Source organism: Somniosus microcephalus, chromosome 10 (assembly GCF_052327205.1).
Source record: "Somniosus microcephalus isolate GS21.2 chromosome 10, FLI_Smic_1.0, whole genome shotgun sequence".
In the NCBI taxonomy this organism is placed as follows: Eukaryota; Metazoa; Chordata; class Chondrichthyes; order Squaliformes; family Somniosidae; genus Somniosus; species Somniosus microcephalus.
The window spans coordinates 206,360,192-206,387,341 of record NC_140996.1 but is presented as its reverse complement, the minus strand read 5'-3'; the positions used below and the strand labels follow the sequence as shown (position 1 = coordinate 206,387,341).

The 27,150-nt window shown below is 40.8% G+C and overlaps 1 protein-coding gene across 2 annotated transcripts in view; it reads left to right on the top strand.

Annotated features, from left to right (window-relative positions):
- Positions 1 to 27,150, top strand: part of tmem131 (transmembrane protein 131) — a 251,222-nt gene that overhangs the window by 176,232 nt on the left and 47,840 nt on the right. For both annotated transcript variants that reach the window (XM_085999536.1, XM_085999535.1), the window contains 17 exons: positions 1,787 to 1,937; positions 2,025 to 2,081; positions 2,805 to 2,866; positions 2,962 to 3,070; positions 6,510 to 6,618; positions 10,622 to 10,775; positions 10,935 to 11,105; positions 12,452 to 12,562; positions 12,658 to 12,792; positions 18,964 to 19,068; positions 20,627 to 20,713; positions 21,024 to 21,176; positions 21,397 to 21,472; positions 21,620 to 21,737; positions 24,776 to 24,914; positions 25,040 to 25,149; positions 26,888 to 26,954. In XM_085999536.1, the coding sequence (XP_085855662.1) occupies positions 1,787 to 1,937; positions 2,025 to 2,081; positions 2,805 to 2,866; positions 2,962 to 3,070; positions 6,510 to 6,618; positions 10,622 to 10,775; positions 10,935 to 11,105; positions 12,452 to 12,562; positions 12,658 to 12,792; positions 18,964 to 19,068; positions 20,627 to 20,713; positions 21,024 to 21,176; positions 21,397 to 21,472; positions 21,620 to 21,737; positions 24,776 to 24,914; positions 25,040 to 25,149; positions 26,888 to 26,954 (1,914 nt within the window). The remainder of the gene's footprint in view (positions 1 to 1,786; positions 1,938 to 2,024; positions 2,082 to 2,804; positions 2,867 to 2,961; positions 3,071 to 6,509; positions 6,619 to 10,621; positions 10,776 to 10,934; positions 11,106 to 12,451; positions 12,563 to 12,657; positions 12,793 to 18,963; positions 19,069 to 20,626; positions 20,714 to 21,023; positions 21,177 to 21,396; positions 21,473 to 21,619; positions 21,738 to 24,775; positions 24,915 to 25,039; positions 25,150 to 26,887; positions 26,955 to 27,150) is intronic.

The following is a 27,150-nucleotide window of genomic DNA, read 5'->3' as shown; positions in this document are numbered from 1 at the left end:
ATATGTGTGTTAGAGCCCCCGCAATCTCTTCCTTTGCCTCACACAGCAGCCTGGGATACATTTCGTCCGGGCCTGGGGATTTATCCATTTTTAGGCCTGCTAAAACCGCCAATACCACCTCCCTCTCGATGTTAATGTGTTCGAGCATATCACAGTCCCCCCACCCTATTTCTATGTCTACATCGTCCCTCTCCATAGTGAAAACAGATGCAAAAAATTCATTTAGAACCCCTCCTACATCTTCCGGCTCCACACACACATTGCCACTTTTGTCCTTAATGGGCCCTATTTTTTCCCTAGTTATCCTCTTACCCTTAATATACTTATAAAACATCTTAGGATTTTCCTTTATTTTGCTCGCCAGTGTTATTTCATGGCCCCTCCTTGATCTCCTAATTTCTTTAAGTATCCCCCTGCACTTTTTGTACTCCTCTAGGGCTTCCTCCGTCTTTAGCCTTTTGTATCTGCCAAAAGCCCTCCTTTTTTTTTCTAATCCATTCTCGTATATCCCCTGACATCCAAGGTTCCCTGTGGTTTTTGGAACCACCCTTGACCTTTACGGGAACATGTTGCCATTGTATGATCTCAATCTCCCTTCTGAAAGCCTCCCATTGCTCCGATGCGGATTTGCCTACAAGTAGCTGATCCCAGTCCATTTTGGCCAGATCCTGCCTTATCCTATTAAAATCGGCCTTCCCCCAATTTAGAACCTTTATTTCCGGCCCATCCCTGTCCTTTTCCATGACCACCTTAAATCTCACCATATTATGGTCACTGTCACCAAAGTGCTCACCTACTAGCACTTCTTCCACTTGGCCGGCCACATTCCCTAGAATTAGGTCCAGTACCGCCCCTCTCTTGTAGGACCTTCTACATGCTGGCTCAAAAAGCTCTCCTGGATGCACTTTAAGAATTCTACACCCTCTGTGCCTTTCACACTCTGACTATCCCAGTTAATATTGGGGAAGTTGAAATCCCCCATTATTATTACCCTATTATTTGCACATTTCTCTGAGATTTGCCTACATATCTGTTCCTCTATCTCCCCCTGACTGTTTGGGGGCCTATAGTACACTCCCAGCAAAGTGCTTGCCCCCTTCTTGTTTTTAAGCTCCACCCATATGGCCTCATTAGAGGAACCTGCTAATATGTCATCCCTCCTTACTGCAGTAATTGACTCCTTAATTAATATTGCTACACCCCCTCCTCTTATACCCCCCCCCCCCTCTGTCTCGCCTGAAGATTCTGTACCCTGGAATATTGAGCTGCTAGTCTTGCCCCTCCCTCAACCATGTCTCCGTGATAGCAACAATATCATACTCCCATGTGTTTATCAACACCTTCAGTTCATCCACCTTATTTGCAAGACTCCTTGCATTAAAATAGATGCCATCAGCCTTGCCCTTGTATATTTGCCCTGTCTACCAAGCTGACTTGTTTTTTTCTCTATAATTGGCAGCACATCACCCCCTATTTCAGCTCCCCTCTGTATCCCATGTACTTGTAATGGGAAAATCTATGAAATGTCTTAATTTGCAAAAAATTGTTGTTCCATAATGTTGCACTCCATCTAGTAGCATCCCTGAAAACAAACCTTATAATCCTGCTCCCAACACAGCAGAAAGTCCTGTGGATCATTGTTGACCATATGGTTGCTCTGCCTGGCTTTTGGGGTGGGGGGGGTGGAGGGGAGAGGTGGGGGTGTCTTAAGGATAGTATTCTTTGCTATGCCGCCCAGTATCGGTGTTTCTTAGTTTTAAGATCCTCTGGTTTGTTTTTTAATTAGGAGATTCCACCCTACGAAACAAAAGCTGTGATGCGAGCCAGCTTTTCTTCAAGAGAAGCAGATAATCACACGGCTTTTATCAGAATAAAAACAAATGCATCAGACAGTACAGAGTTCCTTATTTTACCAGTTGAAGTGGAAGTTACAACAGGTGAGTCAGAAATGGATATTTTCCCACATTCAATTTCCAATGTACGATCTTTTACATTAAACAAAAAAATGTTAACTCTTGTTACAGCACCTGGAATTTACTCCTCGATAGAAATGCTGGATTTTGGTACATTACGAACTCAAGGTGAGCTTCTAAATTTTATTAATTATTTAAAAATAAATACATAGGCCATCATTGATCTGTTTTGTATTCTTGCCCCAAACACTAAGCTGGCTCTATCTGTCCTTCTTGCCATAAATATTACTCATTTTCCTCTGCTCCTCCCCCGCCCCTTCATCTGATCTGTCATTGTCACATTTCTGCGCTGCTTCTTGTTGGACTGATCCTTGGGGTCCATAGCCGACTGTATCAGTCCCAATCAACACTGCAAAATATGGGCCTGAATACGTCTATTATGATTCTTCTGCATTTGGTCCTGGTCACCTTGCACCATGTTTTAGTTTACTTTCTTTCAGCATTGCTATCAATTGTCTAAAGTGTTCGATGGTTACAAGCTTATACTTAATTTTATTGATGCGGTATTCTCTCTGCTGTACCTGCTGTGATTTTAATTTGAATTTCTATTTTTTTTTTATTAAGCAAAGTTCTGCCTCTGGATGGGGAGTGTGGGGAAAAATGACCTGACCTTTTCTGGCTTACTAATGTCTGCTCTTGGGACAGTGTAAATGGCAGATGCAGAGATGCCAATAGCTCAGACCACCTTGCTGCCTTCTAGTGGACATTTGACCCAGAATGGCCTGCAGTGGGAGAAAAAAAAAGACTTAAATTTTGTAGTTGTTTTAATTATCAGCAATCAGCTGATGCATGAGTAGCAGCAAAATACTTAATCATGTCATTTCTCGGCAGATCTTCCAAAAGTTTTAAACCTTCATTTATTAAATTCAGGAGCAAAAGATGTACCAATAACAGTAAGCTCTCACTTTCCATGACTTCAGACTATACAATTATGCATTCTTTCATATGTTTGCTTTATAACTAATGTATATTGGTTCTCCATTTCTAGAGTATTAAACCATCCCCACCAAATGAAGCTGTTACAGTAGACTTTAAGCCAATTACACTGAAGGCATCAGAAACTAAATATACCAAAGTCGCAAGTATTGTATTTGATGGTAAGTGTATTCCTAAAACAAGCTTTTATTAATCCTGAACTGGATAGCCTCATTGAAAATAAGTTATTTTGCCACTTAACCACAGTACCTTTTCTTGGGAAAGTGCACTACAGGAAACTTTCTTTTATCCGGCACGGACGGGACCGACGTGGTGCCGGTTCATCAAAAATTCCGGATAACCGAACGCTATAGTAAAAGATAGGGAGAGCTGACCGCTCCGTATAAAGCAACAAACCCTGTTGCTTAGCAACAACTGTAGAACAATGGCCTCAAGTTTCAAGCGTCTCTGTAGCTTAGCAACAGCTGTAGCCACACCCTTGCACAGCACAGATGGAAGAAGGCAAAAAAATATGAAGTAAAACCTACTCCTGAATTTTGCCGGTTAACATTAAAAATGGACTGTAATTATGAATATTCTCTGAGCATACCATGTATAGATAATTGCTCCCTTATAGTAAGATTTATGTTTATTCCACTTTCCTTTCTGTGGGTTTCCTAATACTATGCACTGACTCTGATTGAACAGGTGTGCTGTTGCTACTATATAGCTGCCAACTAGAAGGTGCTCCAAGAGCAGCCTGATATTTTTCCTATATACCTGTCCCGGTTTGGCATCTTTAGAGGGAGGACTCAGATCAACAAAGCACATTCCTGGAGACAATTCTTATGCATAACGTATGGGACTTCCAAATCACTCGGTCCTCATGTGCCCCAGTTGCTCCCATTTTTACTATCTGCAGCTTATCCATGTTGCAGAATTAACCCTGCAGTGCAGTAGCCAAAGACAAACTTCTATCATTTTTAATTTTGCCAGGTTTCTTGCATATTTCCCTCTTTGAAATGAAAGAGAAATCATTCACGCATTCTAGACCGGCAAAATATTGCATATCAATTTTCTAACTTTTTTCCTTTGGGATTTATACCTATTGGTTTGTATTCAGTCTTTCTGAATCCCCTGACACACACTGATGAAGGCATAGACTCCCAAGCACGCTGCGTGTTGGCTCCTAATTGCACTGAAAGACAGTGTTTCACATGAGGCTGACTTCAACTGATTAACTTCAGCCGTATAAGCCAGCACCGCAGTAGCATTGGAATATTGGCCAATTATCACGGACTGGCTATTCCCCCATTGCTAGTGATTTGGTTTTGTATTTTGTGACATTAAATTGTTACAGTTTGATCCTTGTGTTCAGGTCTGTTGGAAATGTTTGGTCTACTGTTCCATGGGCACATACATATATGTAGTTTGTTCCTCTTCACAAAATTTAATACGTGGGTTGAGCCTTTGAGATTCAATTTTTAAGTGTGCTGTATGATCTGCAGTTGAATTTTGGTTCTTGTCATTGCCACTCAGTCCAACAGCTCCTTTTTTAAATTCTATCTAGGATTGAATTTTACATGTGGGGATTTTGCCCTCCCATTATCAATTCTGCATGCTGGAATTGTTCACCTTGAACTTGCATGCATCTTCCTCAGCAGGCTTAATTATTTTCGCTTCAAGGCCCTGTTTTAGCTCCAATCAAGTTTGAAGCCAAATTTGTAATCTACCCATCCCAAAATGTTATGTGCTCTTTGCTGCTTCACGTAGTGCATCGAGGATCTTGATGTATGCCAGTAGACCCAACAGATACCACGGGAGCTGGTACATATACTGTGTGTCAAAATGCTGTAAGGCCTTTCATTCAGAAATAGGTCAGACTTGCATTTATTGTGCAGCCGAGTTTCAGACCCAAATGATGACTTGTATGAAAAATTATAATTGCAGTATTCCCATGAAACACTCTTGAAATTTATTTTGGCCAAAGATCACAAGAAAAGATGCAAAGGCCTCATTGTGAATTATGATTCCTTAACTTTTTTGTTTACTAAACATGAAAAGAGCTACCTCTATGCCTTGCCTTCATTTTACAACTATTTGGGGAGGTGCCCACCTATCTGAATAAAACTACTGTTTCAAAGAAACATGTTTTGGGAGTGTACATACTTTGAATTCTTCAGATGCAATCAATTCACTATTAATCTGTGTACTGTTAAATGTGCATGCTCTTTACACATTATTTACACCAATGTATAATACTTGCACTAAAATCTGGAATTATTTGATGCAAGCAATTTGTTAAAATGTGAAGCTGGATTACACTCTGTTTGGGGTTATTATATGTGCAACTCTGACTATCGGCTGTAAACTGTGTTGAGGTACAATATAGGGTTATCAGGAATTTAAGATATGAATAAAGGTTAAGGCAGAAAACAAGGACTTGTTTCCCATGGAAAAGAGGAAGCTTTGAAATTCATTAGGGTAAAGTGTTCAAATACCAAGAGAATGAAAGCTTATCAATTAATATAGAAGTAAGACGAGACATAGGATCATACAGCACAGAAGGAGGCCATTTGGCCCATCGTGCCTGTGCCGGCTCTTTAAAAGAGCTACCCAATTAGTCCCACTCCCCTGCTCTTTGCCCATAGCCCTGCAAATTTTTCCTTTTCAAGTATTTATCCCAATTCCCTTTTGAAAGTTACTATTGAATCTGCTTCCACCAGCTTTTTCAGGTAGTGCTTCCAGATCATCATCAAGTCTACGCATTTAAAAACATTTTCTTTTTCCCCTGGATTTTTTGTCAATTATCTTAAGTCTTTGTCCTCTGGTTATCAATCCTCCTGCCCATGCTTTTGAACCCTTCCTGCTTTTGAACACTTCTATCAAATCTTCCCATAACCTTCTCTGTTCAAAGGAGAACAACCCCAGCTTCTCTAGTGTCTTTACCCAAAAGGTAATAGAATTGTGGAATAAATTCTTTGAGCAGACCATTCAAATGGGCTGTATAATAGGGTTCAAGCAGTAATTATATATTTGAGAGAAGAGCTTGAGGAATGTAGTGAGGTGAAGTTGATTTGTGACCCATTGGATTTGTCCTTTTCCTATTTCTAAAACTTGTGTATAAGTTTGTTACAAAGCAAATGTATAGTCTGCAAAGTACAGGAAACTTTGGTTTATCTGGAGGTTGTATGTCCGGAAACCTCGATCTACCGGCAGAAATCAGGAGCCGTTTTGTTAGGTTTTTTCTTCTTCTCGTGGCTTTGTTTTCAACAGTCGGGCTCTGGAAAGTCTCTCTGAAGCTGTTGCTAAGCTACAGAGATGCTTCCAAGGTACAGGCCGACTGTTTACAAGCTGTTGCTAAGCAACAGTGTTTGGTGTCAGATACGGAGATGAAAACCTCCGTATGCTTCAACATTAACTTTGTATGTCCGGCAGTTTTGATAGATCGGCAACAGCTCGGTCCCGTCGGTGCCGGATATCACAAAGTTTCCTGTACTATAGTTGCCATTAATTAAACCTGATAGAAGTGCAGAAAAAGTGCTGCAAATCAAAAAAGCTTACCTATGGTTACATCTAAAAATCTGTTGACAGTAACCACTGGTTTACATTTAATTTCAGCTTCAAAAGCAAAAAGAACATTGCAATTTTCTGGGAAAATAACAGTGAAAGCAAAAGAGAAAAGTTATTCAAAACTTGAAATTCCATACCAGGCAGAAGTGTTAGAAGGGTAAGTGTGTTTGCATTTTAATGCAGGGGAAAATCTTCTGCTCTTGTAAGTAAATGTTGATAATGTTTAAAAGCAGCTAAACAATGATGGCTGCTTTCCTCAAATTGTGTTTATATAGTTGGTTACCTTTGTATAAGACTGTCTACTTCTGCTTGCACCACCTGTCTCCGCCTACCTGCTGCTGAAACCTTTATCCGTGCCTTTGTTACCTCCCGACTCGACTATTCCAATGTTCTCCTGGCCAGCCTCCCAGCTTCCACCCTCCAGAAACTTGAGCTCATCCAAAACGCTAATGCCCGTATCCTAACACACAAGTCCTGTTCACCCATCGCCTCTGTGCTCGAGCACCTACATTGGCTCCCGGTCCACCCAACGCCTTAGTTTAAAATTTCTCCTCCTTTGTTCAAATCCTCCCCATGGCCTCACCACCTGCTATCTCTGTAACCTCCTCCAGCTCTACAACCCTCCCAAGAACTCTTCTGTTCCTCTAACTCTGGCCTTTTGTGCATCCCTCACATCCTTCACCCCACCATTGGCAGCCGTGCATTCAGCCGTCTAGACCCCATGCTCTGGAATTCCCTCCCTCAGTCTTTCCATTTCTCCTTTTTACGATGCATCTTAAAACCTACCTCTGACCAAGCTTTCAGTCACCCGTCCTAATATCTCCTCCTTCGGCTCAGTGTCAATTTCTGTCTGATTAACTTCCTGTGAAGGGCCTTGGGACATTTTACTATATAAATGCTGCTTGTACTAATTTAGAACTAATCAATGTTTGTAGAAAGGAAGGATCTTCCAGCCAGCTCATCTTTGTAGATAAAATAGATAATAGTTGGTGTCAAATCTGACTTCCGCTTCCCACTACCCTCCCCACACCAGTCTTTTGCCAATTCTATGGCTGAGAATGTAACTTGTAACTTTGAACATTGGGAGCAGACACACATTATGCCCAGTGAGTTTTGTGAAGGACTTTGTTGATGTTTTGTTTGTTTACATCATTCTTCTCAAGAAGAAACCAGTTATTTCTTCAGGTTTTAGTGTAGTAACGGAATCAGTTCTGTATGCTTACAACTATCCTTTATCAATGAAGTCTATACTACAGTTGAAGATTATATCAAAAAGTATTTTTATTTATTTACTTGCTGGCTAGGCTCACTGATCTCTCAGCTGGCTCAGGCTGTGAACAGTTGACAGACCAGGAAAGTCCCAGATTTGGATCACCAGGCTATGCTCTGTCACTGTGGCGATAGGGATTCTACAGTTGGCCTCGGTGCCACTGGGTAAGGGTTTCTGCTCCTGATTGATATCCAGCAACCCCTGATTAAAAAGAGTCCTTTCCCTGTCTCGAGTATAGTGTTGACGCCCTTACCTGAGATCATAGTGAGTGAGGAAGTCTTGACCTGTTTTGTTTTCTTGCAAATCAGTGGTTGTAGCCAGAAATGCATAATTTGCATCTCTTTAGAAATGATCCGGTTATTTTCTAATGACTTCTACAAACAGCATAGCTCAGTGGTAGCACACTTGCCTCTGTTAGGCGGTCATGCATTAAAGTCCCACTCCACTGTATATACAAAGAAAGAGTAGTGAAGACAAATGTAGGTCCCTTACAGTCAGAAACGGGAGACTTTATAACGGGGAACGAGGAAATGGCAGAGCAATTAAACAAATACTTTGGTTCTGTCTTCACGGAAGAGGACACAAATAACTTCCCAGAAATGCTAGGGAACCAAGGGTCAAGTGAGAAGGAGGAATTAAAGGAAATTGGTATTCTTTTATAACAAAATAAAAAGGTGCTGGAGCAATTAATGGGACTGAAAGCTGATAAATCCCCAGGGCCTGATAATCAGCATCCCAGAGTACTAAAAGAGGTAGCCATGGAAATAGTGGATGCTTTGGTTGTCATCTTCCAAAATTCTATAGATTATGGAACAGTTCCTGCAGATTGGAGGGTGGCAAACATAACCCCACTATTTAAAAAAGGAGGGAGAGAGAAAACCAGGAACTACAGACCGGTTAGCCTAACATCAGTAGTAGGGAAAATGCTAGAGTCTATTAAGAGGTTAGTGTGCAAAATTAAGTCACATGGGATTGGGGGTAATATACTGGCATGGATTGAAAATTGGTTAACAGACAGGAAACAGAGTAGGAATAAATGGGTCTTTTTCGGGGTGGCAGATGGTGACTAGTGGGGCACTGCAGGGATCAGTGCTAGGGCCCCAGCTATTCACAAAATATATATATCAATGATTTGGATGAGGGAACCAAATGTAATAGTTCCAAGTTTGCTGATGACATGAAACTAGGTGGGGTTGTGAGGAGGATGCAGAGGCTTCAAGGTGATTTAGACAAGTTGAGTGAGTGGGCAAATACATGGTAGATGCAGTATAATGTGGATAAATGTGAAGTTATCCACTTAGGTAGGCAAAACAGAACGGCAGAGTATTATTTAAATGGTGATAGATTGGGAAATGTTGATGTACAAAGGGACCTGGGTACCTTGTACACCAGTCACAAAGCAAACTCGCAGTTGCAGCAAGCAGTTAGGAAGGCAAATGGTATGTTGGCCTTCATTGCAAGAGGATTTGAGTACAGGAGCAAGGATGTCTTACTACTGTTGTACAGGGCCTTGGTGAGACCATACCTAGAGTACTGTGTGCAGTTTTGATCTCCTTACCTAAGAAAGGATATACTTGCCATAGAGGGAGTGCAGCGAAGGTTCACCAGACTGATTTCTGGGATGGCAGGACTGTCGTATGAGCAGAGATTGGGTCGACTAGGCCTGTATTCACTAGAGTTTAGAAGAATGAGAGGGGATCTCATTGAAACGTATAAAATTCTGACGGGGCTAGACAGACTGGATGCAGGGAGGATGTTTCCCCTGGCTGGGGGGTCTGGAGCGAGGGGGTCAGTGTTTCAGAATACGGGGTAGGACATTTAGGACTGAGATGAGAAATGTCTTCACTCAGAGGGTGGTGAACCTGTGGAATTCTCTACCACAGAAGGCTATGGCAGCCAAGTCACTGAATATATTTAAGAAGGAGATAGAGTTCTAGACACAAAAGGCATCAAGGGGTTTGGGGAGAGAGTGGGAATATGGTATTGAGATAGAGGATCAGCCATGATCATATTGAATGGCAGAGCAGGCTCGAAGGGCCGAATGGCCTACTCCTATTCCTGTGTTTCCAAGACTTGAGTTTAAAATCTAGGCTAACGCTTGTGTGTAGTACTGAGGACGTGCTGCATTGTTGGCGGTAATTAACCTTTGGATAAGATATTAAATCGAGGTTCCTTCTGCCTGTTCGGGTAGATGTGAAAGATTCCATGACACTACTGAAGGAAGAGTGGGGAGGTTCTCTTAGTGCCATGGCCAACATTTATTCCTGAACCAACACCATCAAAAACAAAATAAGCTGATTATTATCTTGTTGCTGTTTGAGGGAGTTAGGTTTATATGCAAATTGGCTGCTGCATTTATGGGCATAACAATAGTCACTGCACTTCAAAGTTAAATCATTACCTGTGAAGTGCTTTTAGGTTTCTGTACCGTTTCATTGATCAGTTGAAGTCTTTAAGTATTAGGCCAGACCTGGTAAGGGCAGCAGATTTCTTTCCCTAAAGGACATCAATGTACCAGTTGGGTTCTTAACGACAATTTGATATCTTCATGGTCACTTGTACTGATACCAATGTTCCTTTTAATTTTTTTGGGTGCGTGGCCCATTCAAACACGGCTCCCCTCAACAGTCATGTAGTTGCAGTAACAACCAGTACTGAGTTTAAAATCTGGCACCAGGTGATTGTCATCTGTTTCAGTATTGAATACTAATCACTTTCTTTTGATTGAGCCGCTCAGTGACAGTGCTAGAGGATGATAGGTTAGGTACTTCCTGATGAATTGCGACCGCCTCCAAGACACAGCTGGGGTACAACCTTAAAACGAAGATCACAAGACAGAATTATCAATATTGCGGAGAGAAAAAAGTAAAGCTTTTTATGTGATTCACAGGTACTTAGGATATGATCATGCAGCAACACTGTTTCATATCAGGGACAGTCCCACCGATCCAGTGGAGCGACCAATATATCTAACAAATACATTCAGTTTTCCGATCATTATACACAATGTCTCTTTGCCAGAAGACGCAAAGACAATGTTCAAGGTAACCATAAGCATCTTAATTATGCCATCAATTATTTGCCTCTATTGTTTGTTATTATCTGGTTATTTTTCCTATTTTGAGCAGTACTGTAGATAGTTGAAGTCAAGGACATTTATACGCTGTTTGATTAAGTTTTGACCCATTTTGCTCTTTTCATAGATTAACAACTTCAGCGAGCCAGTTTCTGTTCCTCCGCACAAAGCACTCTACATATTCTCTCTCCTTTTCACGGCAACCACTTCCTCCATTCATATAGACGGCAACATCCTGCTCATCACAAATGCGTCAAAATTCCATCTGCCTGTGCGAGCCTATACAGGGTTTTTAGATGTAAGTACGCATAAAGGAAAATAAGTTTTCGGTGTAAAAATGTTCATGGTTACTTTCTAATGAGGTTCAGTTAACATAGAAAGTGATGAATATTTATGATCTACGATATGGGTTTTGTAAGTGATACACCAACCATATTGTCTTGTTCTATGCTTGCTTTATTCAAGAACAAAATTCGAATTGAAGAAAATCAATTTCAAATCAAATGCTCATTTGTTTTTTTAATTAGTGCTACAAAGTAGTGCATATTTTATAGAATTTTTTGAAAGCCAAGATTTCATTTTATGTTCTGCTATGTAAAGAATAGCTCTTATTGCTTTTGTTCCAAAGAATTCTGTGGCGGTGTTAAGGAGGGGTTTGAGGATGAGCTCCCAAATTTAATAGGGAGTGCTTTTACTTTTTTAGCCAGCAAACATTATACTGGTGTTGCAGGGTTTACTGACCTTTCGTATCTTTATGCCACCTGTATAAGCTGGGAACACAGACTTTTTTCAGATTTTGTCTCTTTATTGCTGTGCACATGTTTTAAATGGGATACATGCACTACATGTTGCGGTATCTAGAAAATTGATTCTATTGTGTTGTATGGAGTCATGTCACGCGTATACTCATCCATGGTGAACATAACATAAGACGTAGGAGTAGGTCATTTGGCCCCTTGAGCCTGCTCCACCATTTAATGAGATCATGGCTGATCTGATCTTGGGCTTAGCTCCACTTCCCTGCCTGCTCCCCATAGCCCATCACCCCCTTATTGTTCAAAAATCTGTCTATCTCCACCTTAAATATATTCAATGACCCAGCCTCTACAGCTCTCTGGGGCAGAGAATTCTAAAGATTCACGACTCTGAGAAGAAATTCCTCCTCATTTCCGATTTAAAAGGGTGCCCCCTTATTCTGAAATTATGCCCCTAGTTCTAGATTCCCCCACGAGGGGAAACATCCTCTCTGCATCTACCCTGTCAAGCCCCTTCAGAATCTTGTATGTTTCAATAAGATCACCTCTCATTCTTCTTTTGACACTGTTGGCTTCTGATTTCTAGCCTGAAATGTGCACCGTTTACATGTGTACAGAAGACAGTTTGCTGCGGTAGTGACTGTCCATACTGTTATGAAGTGTCACACTGCAGAGTTTGCTTCGGAGTAGAGTCCACTCTTGTACAAATAGGATTTAAATTTTCCTAATGAACTGCTTAGTTTGGTAAAGTAAGTTCTTAAAAACATCATTTATAGACCTGGGTTTGAAGTAGAATATGATTGACTTGTGATCTATAATATATATTTTTAAATTTGTATGTTGTGACCATAACACATTTACACGAGCTATTTTTGCATTAATTTTGCAGTACTTTGTACTTCCCCCAAGTTTAGAGGAACGCATCATAGACTTTGGTGTTTTGAGTGCCACAGAGGACGGCTATATTATTTTTATCATTATGAACAGCAACCCAATTGAGGTGAGGTGCCCATTTTGAAACTTAACTTAATTGTTTGAGACCTCTTGCACCATACTTAGTACTGGTTGTGCTGATTTTGATGTTTTGATCTTCAGCTGGCAGTGAAAGCCTGGTATGTAGTGGGCGACGGCCTTAGCATTGAGCTGCTGATTGTAGAGAGAGGCAACAGAACCACAATAATTTCCAGTCGTCCTGATTTAGATAAGTTATCTTCAACGGAACAGTCTTCTGTAAGTCTTTATTTTTGATCCTGTGCTCCTAGTTTCAGATTACTTTCTTTCTGTGTATGGGTATGCTTCCAATAATATTAATAAAATTGGATCTCAGTTGCATTCATTCAGGGTGATCTCCCAAATGGATTTAACATTTAATCTGATATCTTGTGTAAGTGTATTGTTTGCTCCCTAAAAGTTTATAGACTAAGATGATCAGTTAATGCTTCAAAAACCAACCAAGCAGAGGGGTGACTGTGCTGCTGCAGTGAAGCATTTTTTCTACATTTTGACATCCAGTGTTGGCAACAAAGGTTAGATATACCATGGCCAGATGAAGGCAGCAGTAGCCAACTTCCTGGCACCATGGGTGGTTCTGCTGCACAGGACGGGAAGAGAAAGAGCGGGAGAGCTATTGTGATGGGGGATTCTATTGTAAGGGGAATAGATAGACGTTTCTGTGGCCGCAAATGAGACTCCAGGATGGTATGTTGCCTCCCTGGTGCAAGGGTCAAGGATGTCTTGGAGTGGCTGCAGGGCATTCTGGAGGGGGAGGGTGAACAGCCAGCTGTCGTGGTGCATATAGGTACCAACGATATAGGTAAAAAACGGGATGAGATCCTAAAAGCTGAATATAGGGAGTTAGGTAAATTTAAAAAATAGGACCTCAAAGGTAGTAATCTCAAGATTGCTACCAGTGCCATGTGCTAGTCAAGTAGAAATAGAAGGATATTTCAGATGAATATGTGGCTAGAGGATTGGTGCAAGGGGGAGAGATTCAAATTCCTGGGACATTGGAACTGGTTCTGGGGGAGGTGGGACCAGTACAAACTGGATGGTTTGCACCTGGGCACGACCGGGACCGATGTCCTAGGGGGAGTGTTTGCTGGTGCTGTTGAGGTGGGTTTAAACTAAAATGGCAGGAGGTTGGGAACCTGTGCGGGGAGACAGAGGAAAGGGAAGCAAGGATAGAAGCAAAAGACAGGAAGGAATAAAGCAAAAGTGGAAGGCCGCACCTCCGCCTTAACTAGCGCCACTAAGGCTGCAGCACAGCCCGGTCTTCACAACGTTGTTTGCGGCCGCTGCGGAAGAGGCGGCCGCAACTAAATATGGGGGTCGGGACGGTAGCGGGGCGGAACCGGGGCACTGCGCACACTGATGACGTCATCGGTGCCGGCGCAGCGCTACCGGCTACCGCCGCCATTACCGCAGCGCTGAATATCAGCGCAAACTCCTCTACTGGCGCAGAAGCCCTCTTTAGGCGGTAACTGGTCGCACACGCAACTGAATTTCTAGCCCCTTGTGTCTTACTGCAAGGAGCATTTGTAATAATGGTGTGGAGATGCCGGAGTTGGACTGGGGTGGACAAATGTAAGAAGTCACAACACCAGGTTATAGTCCAACAGCTTTATTTGAAATCACAAGCTTTCGGAGTGCTGCTCCTTCGTCAGGTGAAGTGGAGAATTGCATAAAGACACAGCTTATATAGTCAGAGAATAATGTCAGATGGTTACAGGTAATCTTTCCAACTGCCATTTATCACGCCTCGGCAGAGAGATAATCACAGCAATCAAAGGTGTGAATGGTGTCCAAACAGGTCAGTCAGGAAAACATTACATCAAAGAACAATGAGGTGACCCCACCTCGTTCTTTGATGTAATGTTTTCCTGACTGACCTGTTTGGACACCATTCACACCTATGATTGCTGTGATTATCTCTCTGCCGAGGTGTGATAAATGGCAGTTGGAAAGATTACCTGTAACCATCTGACATTATTCTCTGACTATATAAGATGTGTCTTTATGCATTTCTCCACTTCACCTGACGAAGGAGCAGCGCTCCGAAAGCTTGTGATTTCAAATAAAGCTGTTGGACTATAACCTGGTGTTGTGTGACTTCTTACATTTGTAATAAGGTGGATGAATTAGCTGCGCAAATAGATGTAAACGGATATGATATAATTGGGATTACGGAGACATGGCAACAGGGTGACCAAGGCTGGGAATTCAACATCCAGGGGTATTCAATATTCAGGAAGGACAGGCAAAAAGAAAAAGGAGGTGGGGTAGCATTGCTGGTTAAAGAGATTAACAATAGTAAGGAAGGATATTAGCTTTGATGATGTGGAATCTGTATGGGTAGAGCTGAGAAATACCAAGGGGCAGAAAACGTTAGTGGGAGTTGTATACAGACCCCCAAACAGTAATGCTGAGGTTGGGGATGGCATTAAACGGGAAATTAGAGATGCGTGCAATAAGGGCACAGCAGTTATCATGGGTGACTTTAATCCACATATAGATTGGGCTAATTAAATTAGTAACAATACTGTAGAGGAGGAATTCCTAGTGTGTATACGGGATGGTTTACTTGACCAATATGTCAAGGAACCAACTAGAAATCAGGCCATCTTAGACTGGGTATTATGTAATGAGAAAGGATTGATTAGCAATCATGTTGTGCGAGGCCCCTTGGGGAGGAGTGATCATAATATGATAGAATTCTTCATTAAGATGGAGAGTGAAGTAGTTGACTCGGACTAGGTTCCTGAATTTAAATAAAGGAAACTACGATGGTATGAGGCGCGAGTTGGCTAGGATGGATTGGGGAACGTTACTTAAAGGGTTGATGGTGGATAGGCAATGGCAAACATTTAAAGATCGCATGGATGAACTACAGAATTTGTTCATCCCTGTCTGGCATAAAAATAAAACAAAAAAGTGGTGCAACCATGGCTAACGAGGGAAATTAGGGATAGCATAAGATCCAAGGAAAGGGCATATAAATTGGCCAGAAAAAGCAGCAAACCTGAGGATTCAGCAAAGGAGGACTAAAGGATTAATTAAGAGGGGGAAAATAGAGTACGAGAGTAAGTTTCCAGGGAACATAAAACCTGACTCTCAAAGCTTCTTCTGGTGAAGTCAAGCGTAGGTCCCTTGCAGTCAGAATCAGGGGAATTTATAATTGGGAACAAAGAAATGGCAGACCAATTAAATACATACTTTGGTTCTGTCTTCACAAAGGAGGACACAAATAACCTCCCAGAGATGTCGGGGAACATAGGGTCTAATGAGAGGGAGGAACTGAATGAAATCAGTTTTGGTCGCCTTATCTGAGGAAGGATGTTCTTGCCATGGAGGGAGTGCAGTGAAGATTCACCAGACTGATACCTGGGATGGCAGGAATGACGTATGAGGAGAGATTAGGTCGATTGGGCTTATATTCGCTAGAGTTTAGAAGAATGAGAGGGGATCTCATTGAAACTTATAAAATTCTAACAGGACTAGACAGACTAGATGCAGGAAGGATGTTCCCGATGGCGGGGGAGTCCAGAACCAGGGGTCACAGTCTAAGGATAAGGGGTAAGCCTTTTAGGACAGAGATGAGGAGGAATTTCTTCAACCAGAGAGTGGTGAACCTGTGGATTTTTTTACCACAAAAGGCAGTTGAGGCCAATTCATTAAATATATTCAAGAAGGAGTTAGATATATTTCTTAAGGCTAAAGGGATATGGGGAGAAAGCAGGGACAGGGTACTGAATTTGGATGATCAGTCATGATCTCATTAAATAGCGGAGCAGGCTCAAGGGCCCGACTGGCCTACTCCTGCTCCAATCTTCTATGTTTCTATGGACAAGAGAGCTCTCTCTTTCTTGGGGCAGGGAAAAAAGCAAGACCAGGAATAGTTATGGCCTATCTGAGATTGCCATTTTGTGCTTAATTGTGGACAGACTTATGTTTTGGGTCAGTTCAGCACTAGGTTAAGAATGCCATCTCAGTTCATGTACAGACAGCCCTTTCACTATTTGTGAATTAAGTTGAGACCTTTCACGTATACTGCTCGTGGGTTAATCCAAATTTGACTTCAACAATGATGTATACAAGGTCAAACTTTGACAAAATCAGTGCTCGTCAGATGCACCCTGATAGTTAATTAACCTTGTTAAGATTTGAATTAACTGCATACTTTAAGGGGACGGTCAGTCACACCCAAACCCATAATTGTTTAAAATAAATGTCCATTTGCAAATGTTCAATTTTAAACTGTTTCCCTCCCAGTGTACCTAAGCTAAGATTTATATACATCTGTTAAAATCCACATACCATCCCATAACCCATAACAGGTACTGCTGTTACAGTCCTAAAGCATGTATTTCAATTCCAACAAATGTCTACTTTTATTACAAACTTGGCTACTGGGACTGAACACTTTCATTTATTGGTTATAAAAATAACCAGGGACTTGAGCACAAAAATCTAGGCTGACACTCCAGTGCAGTGCTGAGGGAGTGCTGCACTGCCTGAGGTGCCGTCTTTCGGATGACATTAAACTGCTCGCTCAGGTGGACGTAAAGGATCCCGTGGTACTGTACTTTTTCGGAGAGCAGGGAGTTATCCCCAGTGTCCTGGCCAATATTTATCCCTCAATCAACATCACAAAGACAGATTATCTGGTCATTATCACATTGCGCACAACAAGCTCCCACAAACAGCAATCGGCTGCCGCGTTTTGCGTGTCCTGAGGTCGTGAAAGGTACTATATAATTGCAAGTCTTTTTGAATCCAAGATAGGTTTGCCAACTCTGGTTAGACATATTCTTGAGGTTGTATCACATGATCTCCCGCCTCCAACCTCCCCACACAGTCGAGCAGTATTTTTTTCCCCCATCTCCAATATTTTTATAACCAATAAATGAAAGTGTTCAAAGAAAATGTTTTTATTAATGCCCCAATGGTTTTTCTGCCGGGTTCCTCGTAGCAGTGCCCAGGAGATTAACCTTTAATTCCTGGAAATTGAAGGACAGCCCTGGGTGGGGGTGGGGGGGGGGGGGTTAGCAACTCTAATCCAAGAGAGTGCTGAAACTTTTTTAAAATGTAGCAGAAATTAGCACTAGGTGATAAGTACAAGCTTTATTAAAGTACTTTTAAACTTGTGAAAAAAATCACGTATGCTTTTATGTACAACTTTAACTGAACACTGGTTACCGGGGTGTGTGGGGGGTGCAGGAGAAGGAAGCATGCAGTAAATAGTTTATTTTGTGGCACTGGTGGTGTGGAGATTTTTGGTAAAGGTTTGGGATATGCAACGATGAATAAACATTTTGGCATTAATATGCTGAAAAATAGTTCAAGATTTAAAGTACAGTTTAGTGCACATTCTGCTCCTAATATGTTAGCATTGCTTTGTATTGCTCAAGCTTACGTTGGTTGCCCATGTGGTTGTGCATGCTTCATAAAGTGTTTGCGAAAGCTTTGTTCATTGTTAAATTCAATGGAGCATGCAACTTGGACATGTTTAGACATGTTTTCTTCGTAAATATTCAACACTTGAAGGACTGCTGGCATCCAGTTGCCTTTCCTTCGTGAGTCCATTACCTAATTATGCCTTGCTAGCTAATAGTTTCATAGATAAACATTTAGATATTTTTTGAGGTGTCCAGATTAAAGGATTTTGAGTGGATTAGCAGATAGGATTTGTAATAACGGTAGTGATTTATTTGGGGGAAAAAGTCACATTTAAATCTTTCATCAGAACAGTAGTAACTTCTCAATGTTCTTGTTTTCCTTTGCCAATTAAATGGTTTAACTGTTGGTCAACAGTCAAATGTTGTATTTGTTTATGGTGTCACTGCTTACAGATAGCCAGCAGATAGATTTTTATACAGACAGGAGCATTGTTCTGCACAATGTGGCTGAGGTGGAATTGTATAATTTGGTGTGTCCCTTTTTAAGCCTATAAAAGTCTAATTACCCTGCCTTTATGATTAGAGTGCTAATAGCTCCAAGGTAGATTCTGAGGTCAGGTTGGCGGTCTAAAGCAAGAAGTAGGAAATGATAGATTTTTTAAAATATATATACACTTTTTAAAAGTGCTTGTGTGACACAAGTCTCAAAATTGAGAGAGATGCAGGGTAGAACTCAGTTATTGAAGGTCTTATGCTATCTCAGATCACCGTGGGCATTTAAATTGCTGTCAAGATTGTTTGCAGGTACTGTACTTCCATCATCATCCTCGTCCTCAAAAAAAAAAAAAAAAAAAAAAACACACACAGTTGACCTCGGTGTTTACCTGGTTGCTATTCTTTCAGGATTAGGATTGTGAGAAATGATTATCTTTTGAGATGGGGGTGGGAAGATATGTAATCTATAACATCTACTCAAACAGATAATAAACTTGTGTATTCTCCACAGGTGATATTAGCCTCCGGTTATTATGCAGTGTTTAGAATGAAATTGACTGCAAAAGAACTTGAAGGACCATATGATGGAGCAGTACAGATCACGACAGATTATGAGGTAGTGTTTGTTAAAGTGCCTTTCTATTAGAGAGTGGATGTTTAGTAGCTTGAAAAAAAACACTTTGTACCAATATAGTTTAAATGTTGTTGACTAAAATGTCTCCATTATATGGATCGAGGTGATACATTGTTTATTCCACCTGACTGGATAAACTGATCTGTTCAACAGAATCAAAGCATTTTTCTGTCACTGTTCAAGATCTTAATTTTAAATTGGACAGGCTGTTAAGTTCCTAGTGAACAAGTGATGTGGCCCACATATTCTCGTGAGACACCGATTGGCTCTAATATATGTTGAATGCCAAGGCCATAAATACAGTGTGTAGAAATTTTTTTAAGAAGTACATTTGGTGAAGGTGTGTTTTAGCTTCCCTTGTGCTTAGTGTTATGTACACATTACCCAAGCAATTGGGAAGCTGTGCTGCAGCTGACCTGTGACATACTTAAACTGGGAGTGCTTGATGTTGTCACTTGTCAGTATCAAGATTGATCTTTCTGTGCAAGGTTAACCTGCCAAGCTGAAGTGATGCCTGACTTGTATTATATTCTGTCTTTGTGCTCTTTGTGAGCATGGTCATATTTAAAAATGTTGAGTCCTGGCATCCTTTACCCTGTCAATATTTCATAGTTTGAGTAAATGTTACTTAGTGGCAGGTATTTGCAGGCCATTTACACTAACTCTAATTGCTATAAATGTAACATTTATAATATATCTCAATTTAGATATAATGGTTTATGTCGGTGAGGTTTTTAAAAAATAGCCTAAAACGTTGAGTGGAAATCGGTTGTTAGATATTGTGAGAGTGGATTTTATCCTCCCCATCTTTCCTAAAGGTGCTGACTCCTGCTGGGTTACGATTACATGCATGCTGGTCACCCTCTAGTATGCTGCCCGAATGACCACTCTTAAAGTGTGAGCCTAGACAGTGAGTGTCAATAGACTATTCAACTGGAGGGCTGTGCATCATGGCAGACCCTGCTCCTGTACTCACTTGCCAGCTACACGTCTACTTTCCAGCAAGGGTCACTGAATAATGATCAAGAGCAGGCTGGGAGTCAAACTTGGGACCTTCTGATTTGTATTATTTGTCCAGGTACTGCCTTGACCAACTGAACAATAAGGGAAATCCAAGAGTGTGGACGGTTGAAACCATATATCTGCAGGCAATTGCAAGTGAATCTCTAGAAATTGATAAATTAAATTGATCTAATCTGGAAACTATATTAGAATGTTCTGTAGAAATTTCCTATTGCCCCCCCGAAACTTGCATTCTGTCCTCTACACATATTCCAAGATCTTTATCCTTTTAAAAAAAAAAACTTATGCTGTACTCTGTGCTGATCGACTGAGATGACTGATCTATTTTCTCTCTACCCTTCCTTTCCCTCCGGCCCGGCCTGGCCCGGAAGCATTTTGCAGCAGGGATCTGATTATTTTGGGGTTAGTGTGGAGATGAGGATTTTATTTGGGCGAAGGTTAATTTCAGCAAATTCCTGTATTTAGTGATCACCTGCATTTGTTGCAGGCTAACATCCTCTTCTTTTTGTTTTTACAGATTTTAACCATCCCAGTAAGGGCACTTATTGCTGTGGGCTCGTTAGTTTGCTCACCCAAGCACATTGTTCTTCCATGCTCATTTCCAGTAAGATAATATACATTTTTGATATTTTAATATTGTAATATTTTACTGTTCTTGTTGCTGGTTAAATGGCAAAACAAATGACAGTTGTTTGCTGAGTGAGCTTGAAACAAATTTTAATTGCTGACTTTTGAGCAATTCTTTCGAGGGGAAGGAACGAGAGGAAAAGCTGGCTGTGACCTATATTATAATTGTATCTACAAGTTGTAAATCATACATCTAGTGCGTTATGAAGCAGTGTGATTGTCAAAGGTTTGTAATTTCCCCTCTTTTTTCCCCCCAATTATAAGCCTATAAATATTTTATTTTACAGGGGAAAGTAGTTCATCATAGTTTAAATATAATGAGTTCCTTCTCACAGAAGGTGAAACTACAAAATATACATCCTCTAACAGAGGATGTGCGATTCTACTACAAGAGGATGAAAAGTAATAAGGACGATTTAGAGTCAAAAAAGAAATCCAAGGTTTGTCATATTTTGCATTGTATAACCTGCATGAATTATGTTGCGTTCTTATAAGCACATCAGCTTGCACATTTCAACTATACAATACTTTAGACATATACTTAACTACCTGCAGTATTTTTATTTTTGTTGCAGTGCGAAGTCAAAAATAGTTTGCTTTGGTGTAACTTAAATTGTATTGGCCTGCTTTATTAATTATATTTTTATCTTTTTTTTGCAGATAGCAAATATTTATTTTGATGCTGGCTTACAATGTGGGGATTATTGTTATGTGGGATTGCCTTTTTTATCTAAATGTAAGTAATTATAATTCATCTTTGTAATTTCACCCAAGAAAATATAAATGTGGAAAATATAGGTGATAGTTTCTGAATTCCGAGCATAATTTTTTTTTTCTTTCTACCATCTCCCTCTTTTCCTCTCTTTACCCCCACCCTTCCCAGCGGAGTTAAGGTTGCAGCATAGTCTCGCAATGCAAGATGATGCATGGGATGCAGACTGGGATTTGTATAAGAATTTGTACAAAAAATGGACAGAACTTAAAGAAAACTCAGGGCACAAGTGAGTTCCTTTAAACTTATTCAGCACTAAAATGTTAATTGTTATTTCATTAAAGACTACTACTATTGGTAGACTGGGCGGCACAGTGAGTTAGGGCACCTCCCTTTGACCAAGTCCTCTGGAACCGTGGACGACCGTTGTTCACAATTTATATTAACGATTTAGACTTTAGAATCAAAAACACAATTTCTAAATTTGCGGACGACACCAAATTGCGGGGTATAGTCAATACTGAAGAGGACTGCAACAACTTACAAGAAGACATTAATAAACTTGCCAAATGTACATATAATTGGCAAATTAATTTCAACATAGAGAAGTGTGAGGTATTACATTTTGGTAAGAAAAATGAGGTCACATACTACTTACAAAATAAGACTCTAAATGGGGTAGAGGAGCAAAGGGATCTGGAGTACAAGTACACAAATCACTAAAAGTTGCGACACAGGTCAATAAGGCCATAACAAAAGCAAACCAGGTACTAAGGTTTATTTCTAGAGGGATAGAACTAAAAAGTAGAGATGTTATGCTAAACCTGTATTGAACCTTGGTTAGACCATGCTTGAGAGTACTGTGTGCAGTTCTGGTCCCAATATTATAAAAAGGATATAGAGGTACGGGAGAGGGTGCAATAAAGATTTACAAGGATGATGCCAGAACTGCAAGGTTATACCTATCGGGAAAGGATGAACAGCTGGGCCGCTTTTCTCTTGGAAAAGAGAAGGCCGAGGGGTGACCTAATCAAGGTCTTTAAAATTATGAAAGGTTTTGATAGAGTAGATACAGAGAGTGTTTCCACTTGTGGGGAAGAGCAAAACTAGAGGCCATCAATACAAGATTGTCAGCAAGAAATCAAATAGGGAATTCAGAAGAAACTTATTTACCCAGAGTGTGGTGAGAATGTGGAACTCGCTACCACAGGGAGCACTGTTCCCTGTAATTTTGTTTGGCGCAGCGCGGCCCCTTTAAGGGGCTGCACAGGCCATTCAAAATACTGCGCAGGCACGGTTTTCTGTATTGAAAAGCCGGCTGCGCGGGGTTTCTGGAGCGCTGCGTGGCCGTGCAGCTTACAGGAATCATTGACACGGAGTAGTTGAGACAAATAGTATAGATGAATTTGAGGGGAAGCTGGATATGCATACTGGGGAGAAGGAAATTGAGGGTTATGCTGATGCAGTTAGACGAGGAAGGCTGGGAGGAGGCTCGCGTGGAATGAACACCAGCATGGACTAATTGGGCCGAATGGCCTGTTTCTGTGCTGTATATCTATGTAATTCTATGTAAAAATTCAGCCAGGTTAATGAGGTAAATGTTCTTTCCCTTGGGTATTCTAATTGAAATGACTTTGGATGCCATTATCCTATTTCGCAGGAGGCACGAGCTCACAGTATGAAAGTATCTATTAAATGACGCATTGTCTTTTTCTCGATGGTTGTAAGGATGCCTGATGTGGGGAAACAATAGAGGATGTTGTACAGAAGTTGGGGCCAAGATATATATTTCTGGTAAAATGTACAGGGAACCTAACTCCACATCTAAGCTGCTGATTTGCTATCCTGATGCTGGTTCAGCTTTTGTTCCTTCAGACTCTTGTTTGCATTCTGTAGTAGCTCCCAGATAAACTACTGACTGACTGACTTGAGGTCAGGCCTGAGGCAGGGAGTAACTGGGAGGAAGGTGGTCCCTGGGAGGCAGGGTAAGCATAATAGCAAGCCAACAGATGGAGGAAGTGAGTTCTGGGCAGTTTGGATCCGAGGTACAGGGGGAACTATATTGAGCTTGTCCTACATCTGCATGCGCAGGTTTCTACCTGCTAGTATATCAAGTTGCAGGAGTAATTTTATTAAGGCCCGTAGTTTCCGATAGGAGGCTTCCTGTGTGCAGATCCCTCCTATCGGGGAAAACATCTACGCCCTTACCTGAGGGCTCCCGAGGTCCGGACATTTCCGATCCTGGGCCCCTCCACTGTCGAAAGGCGCAGGGCACACGTATCCCAAGCGTCCCTGGAATCATGTGGGCCAGGTGAGCTAATAGGAGAAGGGAATCCCCCTTCATACTTTTGACAGATAGACCTGTCAAACATATGAATGGGGATCACTGAAAAAAGACACTAAAACATTAAATACATTTTTAAAAAACCATCACGTTTTTAAAATGAGTTAAAATTACATTAATTAAATATTTTAAACACATGTAATTTTTTGAAAAAAATAATTCATTTTTTACGGGATTAAAAATAAATTTACCATTTTTAAAAGTATTAAAATTATAAATGGGGGGGGGAATATTTAAAAAAAAATTTAAAACTCTTATGCTGGTAAAAGCAGGCCTTACGCCTACTTTTACCAGGCGTAAGATTTTTAAGTGATTTCAGCGGGCGGAAGTTCTGCAGAAAACGGAACTCTCCGCCCACAGAGGCCCTTCTCCAGGGCAGGCGTCCATCTGTCGAGGATTCTTGACCGATCGGAAATGTCGGTTTTCAGCGCATGCATTTCCGGCATTTCCGATGTCCCTACGGGTGTGTATACAGCCCGTAAGCATCGAAAAATACGGACCTAAGTATTCAAATCTATAACCCCTTGTTCAAGCTTAATGCGTTGTTGCCTAAAACTAGATCGAATTTAACTGTGGTAAGTAATGGCAACTGAGTATTCTTTTTGGCACCACCCCTGGTATCTGTTTGCCCTCTGTCACATCACTTACCTCGTTGTTTCAAAGGCCTGTCAATTAAATATATTGGCCTGATCAGCATGGAAATGTTCCTGCAGATACATGATCACTGCAGACATACAGACATAAAAAATGTTATACAGATGGTGATTACCCTAATGTTTTATAAATTAAAACAATTGGATTGGAGTCGCCTTGTTTAAATTAGCCTCCGTTTCCTAGTGAAGTGGCAGTATTGTGTTATACGATGCTTAACCACGTATTGCAATAATTTTAAATGAAGTTGCATTGTATTGTGTAAAACGATGGTGTGTGTATATTTACATGTATTTTTGACTAGTTTGAAGATTCTTTGCCTATTTTTTTAGGGTGGATGTTGTCTTTGAAGTAGATACAGACCTTCAGAAAAATGTTCAAGCTGTAATCACATCAGAGCTTGTGTGGCCATCATTGATCAACGCAACCCGACATTTAATTTTCCCACTCACAAACACAAATAACACATCAGTAAGTATACTTTATAAAAGTAAATTTAAAAGTTGTATAGCTTTGGAAAACCTTATCTGTCGTGCAGTGATTTGGATAAGTTGGCAACTATTGCTGTTTCATCGTAATAAATTTGTTTTCTATAGGAACAAGAACTCATTTTAGAAAATCCAGCAGATGTACCTGTGTTTGCTCAACTTCTTCCTTTAGCATTGTATCCCAATCCTTCATTTGTTGCAGATGTGTTAATGGAAAGGTATGCGTTTACTTTTTAATTTTGTTATTTTCCCCCCCTTCATGGGCTATTTAACAATGGGAGCCAACATAACAAACCCCCATCTCGCTTTTCCCCATCTCCTACTAGACCGCGGTCAGGAGCAGCAAATCTGGTCAATATTGCCCTTTTTTTCCCCCTACCCCTCCAGTACAGAAATGTAAGTTTAATTATGTGCCCTGGCAATGGTCAGTTAGATGGGGATTAAGCCCGTGTTGGTTTGTGTAGCTCAATACTACACTCTGATCTATTTATCTACTAAGCCATCAAGGGAAGTTTCAATTTCTAATTCCATATGACTTCCAATTACGAGAGGAGGCTGACTTGGGGCATAGGATTTTCTGCCAGTTCTATCATTCTGGTAGACACAGTTGTGCTTTGAATGGTGCAAGTGTACTGTGCAAGATTTTCCTGTCACTCTGGGTTGAAGTATCCAGTGGTAAGGTGGACAGGCTGTAGTGGCCCAATAATATTAGGCAGAGGAAAGAAAGCTTTCAACAGTAGTAGGTGAATTCCAGTTTACTGGCAGACCTGGGCCTTAAATGCCATGTAGTATGGGAGCCATGAGCTTTACTGGCCATAGTTTCTTGATTGGTTTTCTTGAAAGCAGTTTTGAATTATTGAAGAGAAAGGTGAAAAAATTAATGTTCCAGCGACAGCATCGGGACAATGTACAGGAATTTTTTTTTTATCCGGGACCGACATGGTGCCGGTTCATCAAAAATTCCGGATAACCGAAAGCTATAGTAAAAGATACGGAGAGCTGAGAGCTCCGTATAAAGCAACAAACCCTGTTGCTTAGCAACAGGTTCAGAACAATGGCCACAAGTTCCAAGCGTCTCTGGAGCTTAGCAACAGCTGCAGCCACACCCTTGCACAGCAACAGATCGAGGAAGGCAAGTACAATTGGGGGGAGGGGAGAGAGAGAGGGAGGGGAGAGAGAGGGGGAAAGTGGAGAGAGAGGGGGAATGGAGTAAAACTTACCTGAACCTACTCCTGAATTTTGCCGGTTAACCAAGATTTCCGGTTATTTAGGTGCCGGTAAATCGAAAGTTTCCTGTAGATTGTGTAAAAAAAAAAAAATATAACCGTAAATTAAGCAGTTACCGTGGGAATACATCAGCCTTCTTGGAAAAGTCTGAAGAATGTTTAAATGTATTTATGGCTTCAGAAAAGTAGGAAATTACACAGTGCATGAATAATATGCTAAAGTGCAAATACAATAATTCCATATAACTTCGAGATGTTTAGTACCAAAAGAAGTTTGAATTTGACATTTCCTTTCTATATCATCCTATGGTGCACTATGATTTCACACTAACATGATGTGAAGAGGGAAACTCTGCAAATCACACGTCAGGAAGGCTATGTCTTATTTTTAATACCTTGAAAAATCTTAACATTCACCGGCTCGCCCTGTCCATCCATTATTACTAGTTAATTCCAACCAGGAATCAGACTCGTACAACAACACATGGACCAGCAACATTATTACTAATGAATTTGCAACTGCTTCCAAGTTAGATTTTAAGGGCAGATAGATATGAATTTCAAATGGTGATTGTGGTTAATATGTTGAATAATCCTGACTCTTATCACAGGCATCAGGCTTGTGGTGTACATGTTCAGATAAAAATATCTAAAACATGCTGGTTAGTGATGTGGAAAATTTAGTCGAAATATCTTCTACATTTACTGTAACTTTCGTTCTTAATTTCAGGCTTCATTTAGGCAAACATGCAAATCTGGATACAAAAACCTTTGAATTTAAGATCATCAGTAACCATGTAAGTAAAGAAAGTTTGCCTCTATGAAGAACAAACACTTCTATTTGAGGGTTTAAATCCTGGGATGAGAGGGTTGTCTGTCCTAGGTGGAGAGATTGAGTAGAATGGGCCTATACTCTCTGGAGTTTAGAAGAATGAGAGGTGATCTCATTGAAACATATAAGATTCTGAGGGGGGATTGACAGGGTACGGAGGG